Source organism: Balaenoptera musculus, chromosome 3 (assembly GCF_009873245.2).
Source record: "Balaenoptera musculus isolate JJ_BM4_2016_0621 chromosome 3, mBalMus1.pri.v3, whole genome shotgun sequence".
Classification (NCBI taxonomy): domain Eukaryota; kingdom Metazoa; phylum Chordata; class Mammalia; order Artiodactyla; family Balaenopteridae; genus Balaenoptera; species Balaenoptera musculus.
Genome location: NC_045787.1, coordinates 122,982,358 through 123,000,460, shown reverse-complemented (window position 1 = coordinate 123,000,460; position 18,103 = coordinate 122,982,358). Strand labels below are relative to the sequence as shown.

General features: G+C 38.0%; 1 protein-coding gene across 3 annotated transcripts in view; it reads left to right on the top strand.

Moving 5' to 3' along the window:
- The window catches only part of JAKMIP2 (janus kinase and microtubule interacting protein 2), a 184,545-nt gene extending 166,929 nt beyond the window's left edge, over positions 1-17,616 (top strand). The window contains exons 20-22 of one of the 3 annotated variants that reach the window (XM_036848569.1): positions 2,156-2,221; positions 5,908-5,978; positions 16,176-16,709. In XM_036848569.1, the coding sequence (XP_036704464.1) occupies positions 2,156-2,221; positions 5,908-5,958 (117 nt within the window). In that variant the 3' untranslated portion in view covers positions 5,959-5,978; positions 16,176-16,709. Of the gene's footprint in view, positions 1-2,155; positions 2,222-5,907; positions 5,979-16,175 lie in introns of all 3 variants that reach the window. The other 2 variants (XM_036848571.1, XM_036848570.1) reach the window with 2 other exon arrangements.
- The last annotated feature ends 487 nt before the right edge of the window (positions 17,617-18,103 follow it).

Here is an 18,103-nt window from a genome sequence, read left to right as displayed (position 1 = left end):
TAAGCTCTCACACGGTCATGATGGGGGACTTGGTATACTTAGTAGCAGTAGAGACAAAAAGTGGTAGAAAAGGGATCTCTTTTGGACTCCATAGAGTTTACTGTTAGACTGGATGGCAGGCTGGCAAGCAGATGGGAAGGAAAAAGACATAAAGCCCGCAGCACCCAATGTAGCCTACCTAACTCATTTAATAAATACGTATACGCAGCTTCTTTGTGCTAAACACTGTACTGGGTGTTAGCGATTGGCGATGAAGTTGTGCATAGTTTCGCCATTGTTTACTTTTTCTGCTTAATCTGTTTTTCCCTGTGTTTTACATTTTTTCTCCCCACCTGGATGTGATAGTTCTTTGAGATCAGGAACTAATTGACGCCTTGCCGGTATTCTCCATCACATCCAGCACAGTCCTGAACACGTAAGAAGGTGCCCAACAAGCACAGGCTTGGTGGCTGAATAGACGCCATAGTAATCTCATGATTTTATTGGTGTAGTGCGTGCCTCCGCATCCAGCAGACATATGAAGGAAGTTCTTGCACACTCAAGGTAGAAAGAGCTAGCAAATTTATTCTTTCACTGTGTAGCTTTGGAGCATACGCAGCACTATGGAAATACAAGCACACACATCACACACATTTATCATTCACTGTCACACACATTCATTGTCACATAATTTCATGGTCCTTCTGACAGAACACACCCTCCTCTCCTGCACAAACCTCGCCCTCTTTCCTTTAAAGCAGGATTTCTCAGTCTCTGCACTACTGACATTTTGGGCCTGATGATTCTTTATGGGGGGTGGAGACTGATCTGTGTACTGCAGGATGTTTAGCGGCATACTTGGCCTCTACCCCTTAGGTGCTAGTTGCATCCCTCCCCCCAGTTGTGACCAGTGATCGCACGTGATTCAAAACTGTCCAGAAATTAGATAGTGGTGATGGTTGCACAGCTTTGTGAATATACTAAAACCACTGAATATTACACTTTAAAATAAATTAACTAACTTTTTAAAATGTCCAGGCGTTGCCACATGTCATCTGGGGTGCAAAATCACCCCCAGTTGAGAACCACTGTTTAGAGAGAGGAAGATATGATTTCCAAGTTCAACTGTTCTTTGTTCTAGCTTCCCTTTTGTCTCCTCCCCACATTGCATTGTAAAACCTCTCCTTCTATATTATCACGTTGTTTAGCTTCCATCGTTTTCTTCTTAGACTCCAGTTCTCCATTTTCTAATTATTCCCAAAAGAGGCATTAAATTACAAGCTTGCCCTGTGTAACCCTGTACCATGAATATACAAGGCCTTTAGATTGCCCGAAGGAAATCTGAAGACTCTTTTCACTTATAAATTATTGTCTATGTAATGTCGATTTCAAATCTGTGCTATTTAAATTACTGGAATTTTGTTACAGTTTACAGGTAATTTCAAAAACAGTTCTGGAACTTTTTTGTCTTCAGGATTAGTTGTGTTATTCTTGTTATGTTTGGTTTTGTTTTTCCCCTAGTTTATCAGTTCCTTCTTTTGAATTTTTTTGAAGTGGAATTGCTACCTTGTTTTGTGAAAATTGGTCAGTGCTGTTTCGTGAGGAAATTCCACCCTGAAACAGATTTGAAATAAGGTTGAAAAAAAAAAGGTAGAACAGAAACCGATGGGATAATTGCATTTGTGTGAGCCAGTTTTAGCCATTTTTTTAATGAGGTAATAAACAACCAAAAACCTTAATCCAAATGGTTTACAACAAAGTTTGTTTCTTGCTCTCTAGTTCTGGGACATACAGCTGTCTCTACAAGGATGTGGCTTTCCCACATCTCACTCCCACTCACGTTCCACTGGCCAAAACAGGTCTCCTGACCAAGCCCAAGGACAGTGGGCTGAGAATCATACCTCTTTCACAGGGAAGGGGTCTTCAGGGATAGATTGACCCAGAAGAGAAAGGGGTGGCAAATATTTTTAAAATATAATCAATGACAATGATTTTCACTGTGAGTACGGGTAATTTTTGAAACATGCAATAACCCTCTGGGTACAGAAAAACGTATATGTGACGTTTCCAGATGTTACGTTTTTATAGGAAGTTCTGTGTTTTAGGTTGGTGAATGATCTTCTTGTTTAACTTAACAGACTGAAAAGCTTCTTTTTCCCTCCCCTTTTTTTTTCAGAGAATTCGTGACTTAGAAGATAAAACAGACATCCAGAAAAGACAGATAAAGGACTTAGAAGAAAAGGTACATGTGAAATTCAATATGTATTTCAATCTTTATTTTTTAGATCAGACAATAATATTGTTTTCACTCACTGTGTTTTCCTTCTTCTCAGCTATTGTGTATTTGTGTAGGCAGGTATAGTTACAGTAAACGTAAACTCTGCCTGTAGTCAGGCAGCAGGATTCTAGCAAAGCTTCTGCCTTCGGTTACATTTTTGCCTTTTGTGTTGATTCCTGTCCTTTTCTATACGTGTTTTCTTTCCTCAGTTTTCCCTTTCTCATCTTCACTTCTTTGCCAAAAGCTTCTTCTGAGTTTTGTTACTCTACGTTCCTGTTCCTTTTTAAAATCTTTTTAGTCCCTTTTTAAAAAAGTCTTTCCCATTATTCATAAAAAGCCCTTTCCTCCTTGTGCTGCAATTCCACCTCAATAATACGTTCAGAAATTTAGATTGACACATGAAAACTATGCCCTCATGTCACTTCCCCAGTGGTCTGAGAGCGGAACTGCTTCTTCCAAGTCAGCCAACACTTTTGGCAGGGGTGGGGGTGAGGTAAAGAGGGCATTTGGAAATGTGTGTGTTCTGGGAGAAGGGAGAGGGCTAGCGCAGGAATGCTCCTTAGCTGCAGTGAGTTCAGCAGTCTTGCACAACAAAGAATTATCCTGCCTAGGATGCCAGGGGCGCCCTGCCAAGGAACACAGCAGGGATGGCAAGAGGTGTTCTATGGAGTTCCAGTCTCATTGACTGGAAGTAGCAGCCCGAATCCCTGTGCTGCGAAAAAGCATGGTTGTTTTGCAGTATCTTCCATGGGCACCCAAGAAGCAAATAGCAAACCACCTGCCATTTCCGCGATAGTGATTAGAATTTGGTTCATCCCAAATGGCTTTTATAGTTGCCCTCATGTGAGCTCAAAGGCCACTGGTAGGGTCCAGTAGCCAAACAATCAGCCACCTAGATTCTTATGTAGGCTGGGTCTTCATGTACTTATCTGAGCTTGGGTAAGTGACTTTACCCACTGTGTCTGAGCCATATCTATTCAATAGGGATGGTAACACTCACCCTCACCTCCTCTCATGGGTTCCATGAGGAAAAAAAGGAGGTCACTTACATGAAAATTAGGAAACACTAAAAAAAGTATAAGTCAAATTAAAGTATATTTTTAAAATTTCCAAATGTAAAGTTACACATCTTATACAAAATTTTGAATTTGAATTTTCCTCATTTCCAAAGTGTGCTATTTAGTTCTTCAGGGTAAGAGTGTAGTAAACGAAAAGCTGAGTCTAATTTCCCAGTGTTTGGCAGAAAGACCCACAGAAAGCAGGGGTTGTCCACAGTTTCCCTGGCTGCCAAAGGACACACCTGCTATCTTCCGTTTTCCACGTATTTGAGTGGCTACCCTTGGTCCTAGTCAGTCTCTCTGCTAATTCGTAAACAGTCCTGGGGTGGTTCAAGGAGAAAGCTGCCAGCTCTGCCCCAGAAACTTCATTCAGTTCAGTCCCCACTTAACTGAGGAAAAACAAACAAATAAAGGAATTTTCTAACATCTAGTCAGGTCACCACCCTAGCCAAATTAATTGTGAACTTTTCATTTTACAGGTCTGAACTTCCTAAATATTTATGATAATAGGTTAATGTACTTAACAGAAAATGACGATTATTTAGCTATCAAAGCAGCATATTCCATATGTAGTACTAAACTAAGCCACTTCAAAAACAATCCAGTTGGTTTTTGATTAGAGGTTAGAATGACAGATGAGGTTTATAAAGTACCTTCTATTCACTTGACCTCAGTTCTACTCATCCACAAGCACAGTAAAAAGGCTAAAGATCACTTATGTCAGGGAAAGTCTTCATTCTTTCCCCTGGAGTACTTGAACACCTTCTCAGGGTACATACAGTATTCCTTCTTTGTTCCTAATTCCCATGCACACAGTGAGTATAAATCAGGTGATAAAAACAAACATAGCAAAATTGCTTCCCATGTGCCGCTCTTCACCATCCAAGGCACTTCCACGTTCATCATCTCATTTGATGATGAATTATCATCATTAATTATAATTACTAATTATTATAATAAATAATAATTGTTATCATTAATTATAATTATTAATTATTATAATAAATAATAATTGTTATAATTAATTATAATTATCATGAGAAATATACCACAGATATTATGTTCCCCTTTTATACAGATAATAAAACAAAGGCTCAGAGACATTAAACAACTTTCCCCAAATCATATAACCAGTCTATGGCAAATCAAGACCAGAGGTCAGGTATCTGACCTTAAGTGCCACAGCCTGCCTACCACATAGCATGGAATTTAGACTCTCATTGTAAATCAGGTGATGGGCATCCCCTCATGCCCAGAGAGGTAGCTCTGACACCTGACCTTCTCATGGGAATAGTGGAAGTCTTCCATTCCTCTCCTCCATCCACTCCTGCTACAGGTGCCATCCTATTACTATCCATCTTCAAGGAATGGAAAAAAAAAAAAAAGGACAGAGTTTCTGCTTTTCATAGTACTAGACCAGTCACTAATACATGGCTCTTCACACCATGTTTATAACTTGTTCATGCAATTTTGCCACAGTGAAGCAAGAGCCTTATAAGTATGGCATTAAAGGAAATATGCAAATAATATGCCCAATATGAGACTGCCATACAGGACCCTATTCAAAAATGTCATGTCCAACAGAAGGCTCCTGAAGTGTGATAACAAGGCAAAAGACTTCATGACTCTGTAAGAGTAAATCACCGAGGAGATCAGTATTTGAAAAAACTGATCTGACCTATGACATTTTATAATTAGTATACAGTTGGTTTTCTACCAGCAAGCATGTTTTCCATCCAAGTATGGATGTGGAAAACAAACATGTTTTCCATCCAAGTATCTGCTTCTCTGGTGAAGGTTCATGGTGAAGAGAGAAATATCGGACTCCATGTAACTTCTATGAGTCAAATAAGGAGAAATCTATCTCAGAAGCATGACAGCCTGGAGCGGCAGCGTCCGTTCACTGTGTGAAGTTACCTCTGATGAATAAGCATAGTTCCTACCAGTAGAAGGACCACATATCCTCACTCAACCAGGACAGACCCAGGTTATACCTGTTGCCCTGATGTAATTACTAATACAATTCCATTTCCCTCTGAGGAGTGCCCCACTGTGGATAAGTGATCGTATGTTTACCCTACAGATTAATATTCTTCCTGCTCTGCCTTAGTCCTAAAACCTAACACGTTAACCATATAATGATAGCACTGAGTGATTGTGTACACTTTGATCATTTTTAATTTTTTAAATTACCGTCTCACACATTAAAAATAGAGACAATAACATGTAATAGAGTAGGACTTGGAAGGTCTAAGCTCTAGGCTTCACTATACCATCAGATTATATGCAATTAGACTATTGAGTGCTTATTTTTCTTACTTAGAAAATTAGGAGCTTAGACCGATTACCTGTTAAGACCCTCTCAGAATTGTAAAATGTATCAGTCGATGTTAGTTGAACACCAGTTATTCATTGCATTGCTTTACCAGTGGATAAATAAAAGGTATGTGTTTTTTTTTGAAATAAAAGGTATTTGGTGTATATATGAGAAATGGTCAGATTTGAGCAAAGTGGAAAAGCTGAGGTTTTGTGCGACCTGAATGGCAGTACAGAAATTCAGATTTACATAATCTTCTTCTTTTTCTTCTGCAGTTTCTGTTTCTATTCTTGTTCTTCTCTCTTGCCTTTATTCTATGGCCTTGATGTCAAGGTGCCTCTTACAGGTAAGATTCCATTTAATTCTCAAAATGTGCTTCTAAGAGGTATTTGATAAGAAGGATGATGCATATAGTTACTATGCCCATGTTTTTAAAAAACAAATACACTGGGTATTTAAATGCCAATCTTAAATGCCATAAAATGAGAAACAGATCCAATCCATTTGGGTGATTATTAAAGAAATGAAGCAACCATGAAGCATGATGGAAATCAAGGATTTTTTTCTAGCTAACTGTCTTGCTTTGGGAAGTCATGATGTCTGTGGATCTGTGAATTCTCATTGTAGCCCCTCATTACACTGAAAGAGTCGTTTCTGTATCTGCAAAGTAAAGAAATATGAGTATGTTTTTAGTGTCTCTTCCAGGTTGAAAATTCTGCTTCTGTAAATCTAACAAGTTAAAAATGACTGATTTTTTAACCCTTTCTCCTAGTCCCTCTTCATCAGGACTCAGGAAAACAGGCTATTTAGGGAAATTGGATCTTGTTTTAAAATAAGATAGTTTTCAATGTCAATTTAGAAAAAAATGAAGACTCACTATTATATTCTCAAGTCAGTTTCTTATGAATACAAGTATAAATCATCTTAGACAGTGACTCCCAATGCTATTAAAAATACAGATTCCAAAGCCTTACCTCCAATTTAATGAAGCAGATTACTGGACATGGGGATGAGACAGAGGGTGAGAGAGGTGGAGAGTAAAGATTGATCTATATTTTTAATAAGCATACCAGGTGATTCTGATGTCTATGCAGGTACAGAAACCACAAACCTTAACACCATTATTTAAAAATGAACAAGGGCTAGCTGCTATTCTAAATCTGTTTACCATGGTGTGTGTCCACTTTGGTTGTCCTATTAAGTTATATTATGCAGGGATCTTTCCTGGACCTCACGTTACTTAACATTTTCTATAACAAGTTGAAAAGTGGAAGAGAGACACTTTCTCTCTCTGTGGGTATCAACTCTGTTACCTGGATGTGAAACAGAAAAGCAAAAGTATTTTAGCATGACCTGATACAAGGAAGGAGTGAAGCAGATAACCCCAGAAAGTTGTATCCTCATATACCCAACTCCCTGGCTTTATTCCTTCCTCCAAAAGATTTTCTTTTCAGACTGAAAATCATCCTCTGTCTGACAAGAAGGGTGGTAACCTTGCAGCACATAAAGAAGAGGACTTAGTTTCTTAAACTGAATGAGAATATCTAAAGAGAAATGGGCGAGATTCTCTAGGAAAGGATCAAAATGGCCAGAGCATGAGAAAACAAACAGCCCTCCCATCCCCCAAATAACAATCGATCAATGAGGCAAATAAGGTCCATTGAGACACAAGTACTACATGGTGGTGTAGGGAAGAAAAATCAAACTTCATAAATACTAGCTAGAAAATGAGTAGTCTTGAACATTAATATCAATAATGACTAACAATTACATGCTAGGTGCTGTTCTAAGCAATAGATACATTAATCCTCACAAAACCCCCTAGAAAGTAGGTGTTGCTTTTATTTATTTTTTTTACAGCTGGAGAAACTACAGCATGTGATTTTTCCCAAGACCATATAGCTACAGAGGGCAGGACTAGGATTTGTACCGAGACAGCCTCACGCCAGAGTCCACTTTTAACCCCATTCTGCCTCACAAATGAAAGAGGGCCTTTCTCTCACATTTTGAGCATTATTTATCTTCATATATATGAGCAATCAGAGGGGTCCTATCTACAATCTGTGTACTACTACATAGCTCTTGGGTTTTGAAATTGCAATGCGCTCATCTCCATACCTTTTCCAATTTTTTGTAACTCCTCGAGGGATATACAAAATTTAATTTGCTTTTCCTCCAGGGGCACGCGTGATTGACACTTAGGAATGGTCAAATGAAAAAATGCAATTATAATTAATAATAATAATATGGCAAATTAATGTGGCAGTGAATCTGGGTAGTAAAAATATGTAGAGGACAAAGGCTGAGTAGTTTAGAGTGTACAGCTTTGAAGTTAACTCTACTGTTAAGTTTGAATCCTGCCATATACTAGCCATGTCATGGTAGGTTTAGACCAAGATTAGGTTTCCTAGTCCATAAAATGGTTATAATTATATTAACTACAGCATGGTATTATGTTGAAAGAATTCAATAAGATTATACATATGAAGGATTTGCCACATTGACTGGCACATGGTTCAGTAATCAGCAACTCTTAGCTATTATAAAAAAGAAAAAAAAAGTTGGCTATCACATTTACTGAGTTTGCAAATATACAAGTTTGAAAATGAAACCTCTAAGTACTTCCGAGTACTTTACCACCTAAACCAAAAGGAGTAGTTACCTTTTCATCTCTTCTTTTCCGAGAATAATCTGGATTTCAATAATACAAGGGAATAAGGCATTACTGGAAAGTGATTAATGCTACTTATATGTGCAAAGCAGGCAAGAGAGAGGTAGGAGGAAGTAAGGAAGAAAAGTGCTTTCTTATTGGCGGGTAGTAAGAGCATGCTGCAAATAACCAGAAAAATATTTTTCCTATTAAATTAATGATTTATATTCTGCTCTAAACCTAAGACTAACTTAAATTGTATATAAAGATAGGCTCCTTAAAATGAAATGACTTATGCTTCTTTCCTTTTAGCAATTACCTAAGTCATTTTTGTCAGTGATGATCTAGAAGCTGCTGAAGGCTCCTAAGGTACCCTTACTGCTTTCAGTGGTTGCTGACTAAATAACTCAGTTCATGCGTTATCGTGGGACTTTTACCTTAAGTAAGGGAACCCCATGTAGTTTCAGGAGATACTATCTGCTCATGCATTCATTTTTTTCTTGCAGTTTTATTGTGATATTATTGACATACAACACCATATAAGTTTAAGGTATACAGCATAATGATTTGACTTACATACATCGTGAAATGATTATCACAGTAAACTTAGTGAGCATCTACAAAATTAAAGAAATAGAAAAAAAATTTTTTCTTGTGATGAGAACTCTTAGGATTTACTCTCAACAACTTTTATATATAATACACAATCACTTTAATTATATTTATCATGTTGTACATAATATCCCTAGAACTTATTTATCTTATAACTGGAAGTTTGTACCTTTTGATTGTTCATCCAGTACCTCTTCCCCCTACCCCTCTCCCCTGGTAATCACAAATCTGATCCCTTTTTCTATGATCCCTTTTTCTTTGTTTGTTTGCTTGTTTTTGAAGTATAATTGACCTATAACATTATGTTAGTTCCTGTTACACAACATAGTGATTCGATATTTCTGTACATTTCAAAATGATCACCACAATAAGTCTAGTTACAGGCTGCCATACCAAGATACTACAACTTATTGACTATATTCCCCACACTGTACATTTCATACCCAGGACTCATTTATGTTGCAACTGGAAGTTTGTACCTCTTAATCTCCATGTATTTCTTTCCTCCAAGTATTCTGTATTTTTATTCTAATAAATAGTGTACCACTAATTCTTCCATGTTAGACACTTACACAGGAAGGCAAAGGAAAGAAGAAAATGAGAGGAGTGCAAAAATAGCTATCACCAGGTTAGTTGTTACATCCAGGTTACAATGACCATTGAAAATCCTCCTCTTCTGAGGAGGGATGGATTAGTGAAGAACAAAACAGAACCAGCTTCGTTTATTTTGAAGTTGGGAAGACCAGACAGAGAACAGGTGATGGTGATTCTTCATCCACATATTCTAGTTCATTTTTAATGATACTTCTCTGGTGTCAACCATGAATTTTTGAACTTGATAGCTCAATATTTTCGCTTCCTGTCTAGTAACATAAACCATGTTAAAAGGCACATAATATTGCGTTGTTGTTCTGACCCCAAAAAACTTAACAATAAATGCAGTATTATAAAAACAGCCACAGCTGATTAGTTACAAATTCTCCATTAAAATATACAAATGTTTATTTCTTATTACATTTACATTGTTTTCAATCCCTCTTCCCACTAATGCCTATAGGGGACACGTGGAAAACAAATGGCAATTGACCAATATCTACAATATACGTTGTTTAAAATAGGAGAATTTTGCTCCTTGTTCTTTTATATTGGTAAAAGAAGTCCATTTGATGCAGCATTATATGCTAGCTAATCAGCCCTTCCTTTATGTAAACATATCCATTAGCCTTTATCTAGTCTTATTAAAATTGTTTCCCTATCCGTCTCACACATTAGACAGTTAGTAAAGCATAGGGTAGGGCTCATGCTGTATTCATCTTTGTATCTTCAGTGTCTACAACAGTGCCTTATATATACTTAGGTGCTGAATAAATTTTAAATTGACAGATGGACTGAATGGCAGATGTATGAATGAATAACTAGCTGGGTAAATGAAGGTGAAAGATTTGTGACCTGTTAGATCAGGGCCCTGGATAGCATAGTAATGTAACACCAAGGTAACTATCCAGTTTGTTCTTATATGTCGTTTGGAGAATAACTTAAAGAATGAGTGAACAGAGGAAAGAATACGTAAACAAATATATTCTCCCCCAGCTCCACAGGGGGGATATCTTACTTACTGGAGTCAGTGCTTCTCCTCAGACACTCTCATAACTCACTCTTCATACAGCAGCCCGAATGAGTTTTAGGAAACACCAATCTAATCATGCCCCCTTCCTGGGAAAGCATCACTATTAGGGTCAAATCACGGTTCCTTAATGTGGCCAAAAAAGCCCTGTCTGATCTAACTACAGACTAACTGAGGCCTCGTGTTGTTCCAGGATTTCCCTTGATGAGCTATACTCCCTTCCGCCTACCACAGAGGTCTGCCCATTCAGCCCTTGTGTGCAGAGTAGAGTCAGTTCTCTATATCCACAGGTTCTGCATCCTTGGATTCAACCAACTGTGGTTGGAAAATATTTGGAAAAAAAAATTCCAGAAAGTTCCAAAAAGCAAAACTTGAGTTTGCTGCATGCAGGCAACTATTTACATAGCATTTCCATTGTATTAGGTATTGTAAGTAATCTCGAGGTGATTTAAAGTATATGGGAGAATGTGCATAGGTTATATGCAAATACCACACCACTTTATATAAGGGACTTGAGCATCCTTGGGTTTTGGTGGGAGGTCCTGGAACCAATCCCTTACGGACACGGAGGAACAACTATACTTTCTTTTCACTCCCAGTCAAATGTTATATGCATTTGGAGTTTTTGGTTTTGTTTTGTTTTGTTTTAATTACTGCCTCTCGCCTTCCTTGCATATAAAGTTCATGAGGGCAAAGACCATAGATGTTTTCTTTACTCTTGTATCTCAAATACCTAGACAGTGTCTAGCACATAGTTGACAATCAATAAATGCATTTTTAATGATAGTAATGATATTATAACAAGGAAGAGGACATCCTGTTTTGCAGTTGAAAAAGTACATTTCGTGTCCATTATTTTATGTAATACAACAGTTCTGGAAAATAGATACTATTATATCCCTCTAAACATTAATCTCCTAATTAAAAATTAGCAAGTAATAGCATCTACTATTTTTCTGAGGATTAAGTAATATTATATAAGTAAAGTAACCAATATAGTACCTAGCCCATAGAAAGGATCATTAAAAGCCAAGTTCCTAGGACACACCAAGCGTTCTGTTTTAGATCATGCATTCTGAGACGTGCTTCCCTCTACCTGGACCACATTTCCAACAACACCATCAGCTAGTTAATGTCCATTTGTCCTTCCCATCTCAGTGTAAAATTAGGGACTCAGGGAAGCCTTCCTTGATCCTCTAGCTTCAGTTAAGTTTCATTCAATGTTATTTATCTTCTTTACTAGGATTCTCATGGACCAATTATCTAACAATCCTCCATATCAGTTTCCTCATCTATAAAATAGACGTAAGAATAACAGCTACCATTTATTGAATACTGTACAATAAGTTGTATAGAAGGGTTGATAGATTGAAAAGTATTGGGAATGGCCCTTAGGGTCCCGGATGGTACAGTATAACTGGTTAGATAGTGGTACCCTTTACCATGAAAAGCATATATGGAAATCAGGAATAGGGCATGATTGCTGTTCATGATTTTTGGCTATTTGTCATAACAAGAGAACAGGAGTTAGCTACAGTTTGTTAATCAATGTGCCTCTAATTACGTGGTCCATAAAGGATCTGAACCAACTTCTAACAGTTAGAAAACTCTAAAGAACAGTGAACATAAGTAGTCTATCAATTGATCTCGGCACATATTTGCTAGGTTTCTTCTGTGAACCGGGCAATGTGGCAGGTACTTGGATACTAGAGTCAGAAGTCAGAAATGACATCACTGTATTCATCAACTTAGAGTCTGGTGGCGTGTCGTAAACTCTCAGAAGGGATGACTGCAGTCACTGTTTTACAGAGGAGGAAACTAAAGCTCAGCGCTGTAGAGCAATACATTCAAAAGAATCCCTGAGGTTTTGTAATATCCAGAAGGGCCTTCTGAATCAAAGATGAATTTGTATTTTATACAGTTTTAGTTATAGCATACTGACCTTTAGGTCATTGAAAATGGGTCATCTGTGGTGACCCATTGGATACTACTTCAGTTATTCATAATGCCTGTTTGAATAAACCTGGCTTTGCTGTAGAAATCATAGTTCCTTTTACAGATACTCAATTTGCAGAAATTTAACATTCTGGGAGACTGCCTATAAATCCATTTGTTTTTTAAAACCAACATGGTTTTACTCAAATGATGGGCTTTACTTCAGTTGTGATGGGGAGAAATGGTGCATATGTGCTTTGAAACAGAGTTTAGGATTTATCTCTGAGGTTATATAAATTGAAAATTTGCAAGTAAAAGACTTTTATGTTTGCATATTTATTTTATATATAAAAACACACTGGGTATGTGTGTGTATGTATATACATATATATTTATAGACAGAGCGTGCACACGTGCACAGACACACACACACCTTAAAACATCTTTTATACACATTCAGATTAATTCTCTTCTTTACCAGGGACTATGGGAACATTATAACTGTAACGAGTTGTTTGGGGCTCTCATCTCAGTGGGATGTAAGTCTGAATGCAATCTATTTTTGTTAAATAAATTTATTTATTTATTTTTGGCTGCGTTGGGTCTTCGTTGCTGCGTGTGGGCTTTCTCTAGTTGCGGCAAACGGGGGCTACTCTTCGTTGAGGTGCGCGGGCTTCTCACTGTGGTGGCTTCTCTTTGTTGCAAAGCACGGGCCCTAGGCTCGTGGGCTTCAGTAGTTGCAGCACACGGACTCAGTAGTTGTGGCTCACGGCCTCTAGAGCGCAGGCTCAGTAGTTGTGGCGCACTGGCTTAGTTGCTCCGCGGCATGTGGGATCTTCCCGGACCAGGGCTCCAACCCATGTCCCCTGCATAGGCAGGTGGATTCTTAACCACTGCGCCACCAGGGAAGCCCTGCAATCTATTTTTATCAAAACAAGGCTTTCATTTATTTCCCTCTCTCATCCTTTAATTAAATCTTAGGTTGGTTCCCCAGTTTTTTTAGTCATTTCCAGTTCTTGAAAGTCTAGCCTAATTTAAAAATTCAGCTTCAGTCTCTGCTTCATCTCATTTCTTCCCTTATCCCCATGGTGAAGGAGGTTCATGAGCTGGCTCTAAGAGGTCTCTTCCTCTGCCCTCTCCAAGGTTCAGCTCTTCTGGAGGGCAGGGAAGAGGAAGAGGGAAAATGATCCATGCCTCTCAACCCCATGGGCAGTGGTTATGGCCCCCTCCCTGGTGGCTGAAGCTGTTTTTCTGGCTGTTACTGACCAGTTCTTGTTGTGTTTTCTATGAGAGGTGATGGGGCCATTTGGAGGGTCATATGTGTGAATTCTTTAGAAGCCCAGTGCACTATCCCCTGCCTGGCTGGGGCCCAAGCCCTTCCACTGAGACTATGGATCTCATCATTGGTGGTATTGGCCTCAGCTTCTTGTCGGAAAGCAAGTTACTGCCCCTGTCTCGCCTTGCCATTCCTCTCCAGTTCTCTGCCTAGATAGACAAAGGAGGATGAGAAATAGATGAGCATTGCTCTGTGTTTGAGCAATAGAATGCAAGTCTCCTTTGTGCCAGCACCACCAATCTCTATGCCTTTTAGCACCCTCCCCTCCTTCCCACAGTGTACTTTCATCCCAACCACTGCAGTTCCTTCCTACTGATTCTCTTCTGTGACTCAGTCACTCTTTCATCTCAGTCTAATCTAGTCTTTGGGAGTAGACAAAGTGGCTCTGCAAATACACGTTCGAAATATTTCGAACTTGCACCTATGGCACCTATGGCAGGAATTTCTTTGAATCTCTAATTTGCCTCTGTATGGTGGAGTGGAAGCATCCTTAAGGTACTACGTGCCTCCTTTTCCACCACTTTGGATCTGGGTCACTATTTCTGGAGTGCCAGTAAAATCCTGCTACAGAATTAGTATCTTTACCTTATAGACGGGGATATTAAGCCTTGGAGAATTTAAATGACTTTTCCATGGAAATCCCATTTTCTCCATCCATGCCATTCACATTCTAAAGGCCATGTCCTTAGGCAGCACATGATAACATGTCTTCTGTGCCATTTTCTGGCTTTCATTGGAATAGCATATTATGTCCTAAACTTCTACCCAAGCGAAAACCCAGGCACATGGACTTAAAGAGGAACAGGACTAGGAGACTTGACTGGCATAGCCCAGGGAAATACCTTTTCAGAGATACCCTGGGACCAAACAGGAAATCTGTGTGGCAGAATTCCCAGGGAATCCTCAGGTCAGGACCTTGGGGTAGAGACCATCTGCCATTAAATACAATTGTTGGGGAGGAAATGTGACATAAAAGTAAGTCACTGAAAAACATAGATAGACCTGCTTTTAAAATAATATCTTATGCTACTGACAAGGGCTTAATTTCCAAAATATACATACAGCTCATACAACTCCACAACAAAAAAACAAACGACCCAATCAAAAAAATGGGCAGAAGACCTAAATAGACATTTCTCCAAAGAAGATATACAGATGGCCAATAGGCACATGAAAAGATGCTCATCATCGCTAATTATTAGAGAAATGAAAATCAAAACTACAATGAGGTACCACCTCACACCAGTAAGAATGGCCATCATTATAAAGTCTACAAATAACAAATGCTGGAAAGGGTGTGGAGAAAAGGAACCCCTCTTACACTATTAGTGGGAATTTAAATTGGTACAACCACTAGGGAAAACAGTATGAAAGTTCCTCAAAAAAATAAAAATAGAGTTGCTGTATGATCCAACAAAATCAAAAATATAAATGCATCCCTATGTTCATAGCAGCACTATTTACAATAGCCAAGACATGGAAACAACCTAAATGTCCATTGTCAAATGAATGGATAAAGAATATGTGGTATATATACAATGGAATATTACTCAGCCATCAAAAAAGAATGAAATAATGCCATTTGCAGCAACATGGATGGACCTAGAGATTATCATACTAAGCAAAGTAAGTCAGAAAGAGAAAGACAAATACCATATGGTATCACTTATACTTGGAATCTAAACATATCTATGAAACAAAAACAGACACATAGATATAGAAAACAGACTTGTGGTTGCCAAGGGGGAGGGGTTTTAGGGGAGGAAATGAATGGGAGTTTGGGATTATCAGAGGCAAACTATTATATACAGGATGGATAAACAACAAGGTCCTACTGTATAGCACAGTGAACAGTATTTAATATCTGTGACAAACCATAATGGAAAAGAATGTGAAAAAGAATATATATATAATATATATCATATATATATCCATATATATATATAGCTGAGTCACTTTGCTGTACAGAAGAAATTAGCACAACATTGTAAATCAACTATACTTCAATAAAATTTTTTAAAATACAATAAAATTAAAATAATATTTTAATTGAGCTTCTCAAGGCATTGGCTTAGAAGGTCCCAGAGAAGGCAATAATGATAATAGCTAATATTTCAGGCCACTTATATGAGACAAGAACTGTTAATTGCTTTACATGCCTTATGTTGCAGTAACCCTTGAAATAGATACTTCTGTTCTCTCATTTTAAATTAAAGAAATTAAGCTTAGAGATTTTCTTTATATAACATGCACAAGATCATGCAGTTCCAAGAGGTGGTAAAAAATAAAAGATGGTTTTTTCTTTAAAAAAAAGAGTTTGTGCTTTTATTCTGTTTCAGCTATTGACAGAAATGATGATTAAAGAATTTCTCCCTCTGTTTTACAGAGTAACCGAAAACACGGATAAGACCGCAGAAAAGCAGATACTTCTAAACCTTCAAAGATGGCAGAAATGTTTACAGCAGTGAAAGGGAGATCAAAAGCTTAGAACTATAATGTAGCCAGGACTACAACTGTGTATTTTAAAGCCATTATTCAAGGTTTCTTACTTGACAGTTCCTACATGACCCTGTTGAAAATCTACAATATATGCTGCATTTAATGAAACATGTATAGGTCAAACCAGAAGGAAAGAACTATAAACATATATTGCGTGAAGAAAACAATTCAGCCATGGAAACAGTTTCAGCAGATCAAGCAAAGATGTGTCTTGGGCATGGAACCAAAGTTACAAAGAAACATTCTACCCCTGCTGTGCAGGGGAGGTCATTTTAATGTAACACTACACCCCCATGGAAACACTAGTCCTGAAATAAACATCATTTTAAAAAAATCAAACAAAAAAATAAGGGTGGGTGGGGATTGAAGCACGAGGAATACCTATGAGGAGCTATTTACAATAAAATATTTCATTTGAAAAGTCTGGTTTCTTACTACAGGGATTTGCTTTTCTGTCTTTATTATTGTTTAAAACTCAGGAACTGAGACATCTGCAATTTGAGTGAGAAGAAAAGCAGTGTCTGGTTTGTTTTGCTGCAAACAGTGGAGCTTGTGGAATGCATTCCACACATGACAGATGAGAAGTGGATCACAGTGACCCGGACTAAACTGGCAACCAAAGTGAAAGACCCAGGCGAATGCAACTTAAGAAATAACAGCAGATGTTGATGCTTCCTTGGCCTTCTGTCACATCTGTGGTCCTCCACGAACAACAAACTGATCTCATATTGAAAATTAAGAAGATGATGCTCTAAATCACAAGCTCCCTGACTTATTTCTGTTTAGAATGTCAGCGACTATAGGGCCAGAGGCACCTCTGAATCTTTCCATTTCCAAAATACTGGTCTTCAAATGGCTGCTTAAAATTGCCTGCAAATAACATGTTATGCGATTTGATACAAATAGAGGCGATAAGTAAACTTCTACCAACAGTTGAGTTTACCGCAGAGATGTGACTATTAAATGAAATTATGATTATTTTTAGAAGTATCCTGATATGCTTAGAGCATTCTGACCTCTTGTCATTTAGACTGATAACGTTTTTTTTTTTTCCCCTAGAGATCTGACAGCAACAAGGTAGCTCTACTTTTTTATATAAAAGTAACATTGTGTTACTGATAAGGTCATTTTCTACCAGAGACAATTAGAAGACTGGTACTTTCCTAAGTTACGTAATACTGAGTCTTGGATTCAGCTCTGAGAGCAAATAAATGTTCCTGAAAAGCTAATTTTAGCCTCATTTACTGTAGATAACAAAACAGCCTCAATTTTTCAAATTGTCAACGTTTTATTTACAGGGCTAGCATTCCCATGCATTAAGAATGTGTGTAGGGAACCAGAAACTCTTTCTGTGAAATGCTACACCAATTCTTCCATACATGGGTTCAGTATCTTATTCTTCAGTTTTAGCACTGGCATTTTCAAAGCCAGAACAATAACTGAAGAATGTACAAGAAAAGCTACAATGCGGGAATCCCACTTTTTGTTCTTATATTTACTGCTGACCCAGGTATCTTTGGCCCAGTCACTTAACCTCTCTGTGCCTCAGCTTCCTCGTCTGCAAAATGAGGTTAAAATGCTTTTTCATAAAGGTTTTTTGTTTGTTTGTTTTTTCTTTTTTGTTTTTTGAGGTTTTCTTTTTTTGCAATTCTGGAACAAGAGGTGCTTAAAGTAGCACGAAGTGCTTTGTAATTATAATGACTGCTATATTTGACTTTCTTGTGTTGTTGAGAAAGAGTCCCCTGTGTAATAAAATAGTGCTTCAGTTTGGTTCAATCTAAGCACCGTAGCACTGAAGCTTTCCCATCAATTACT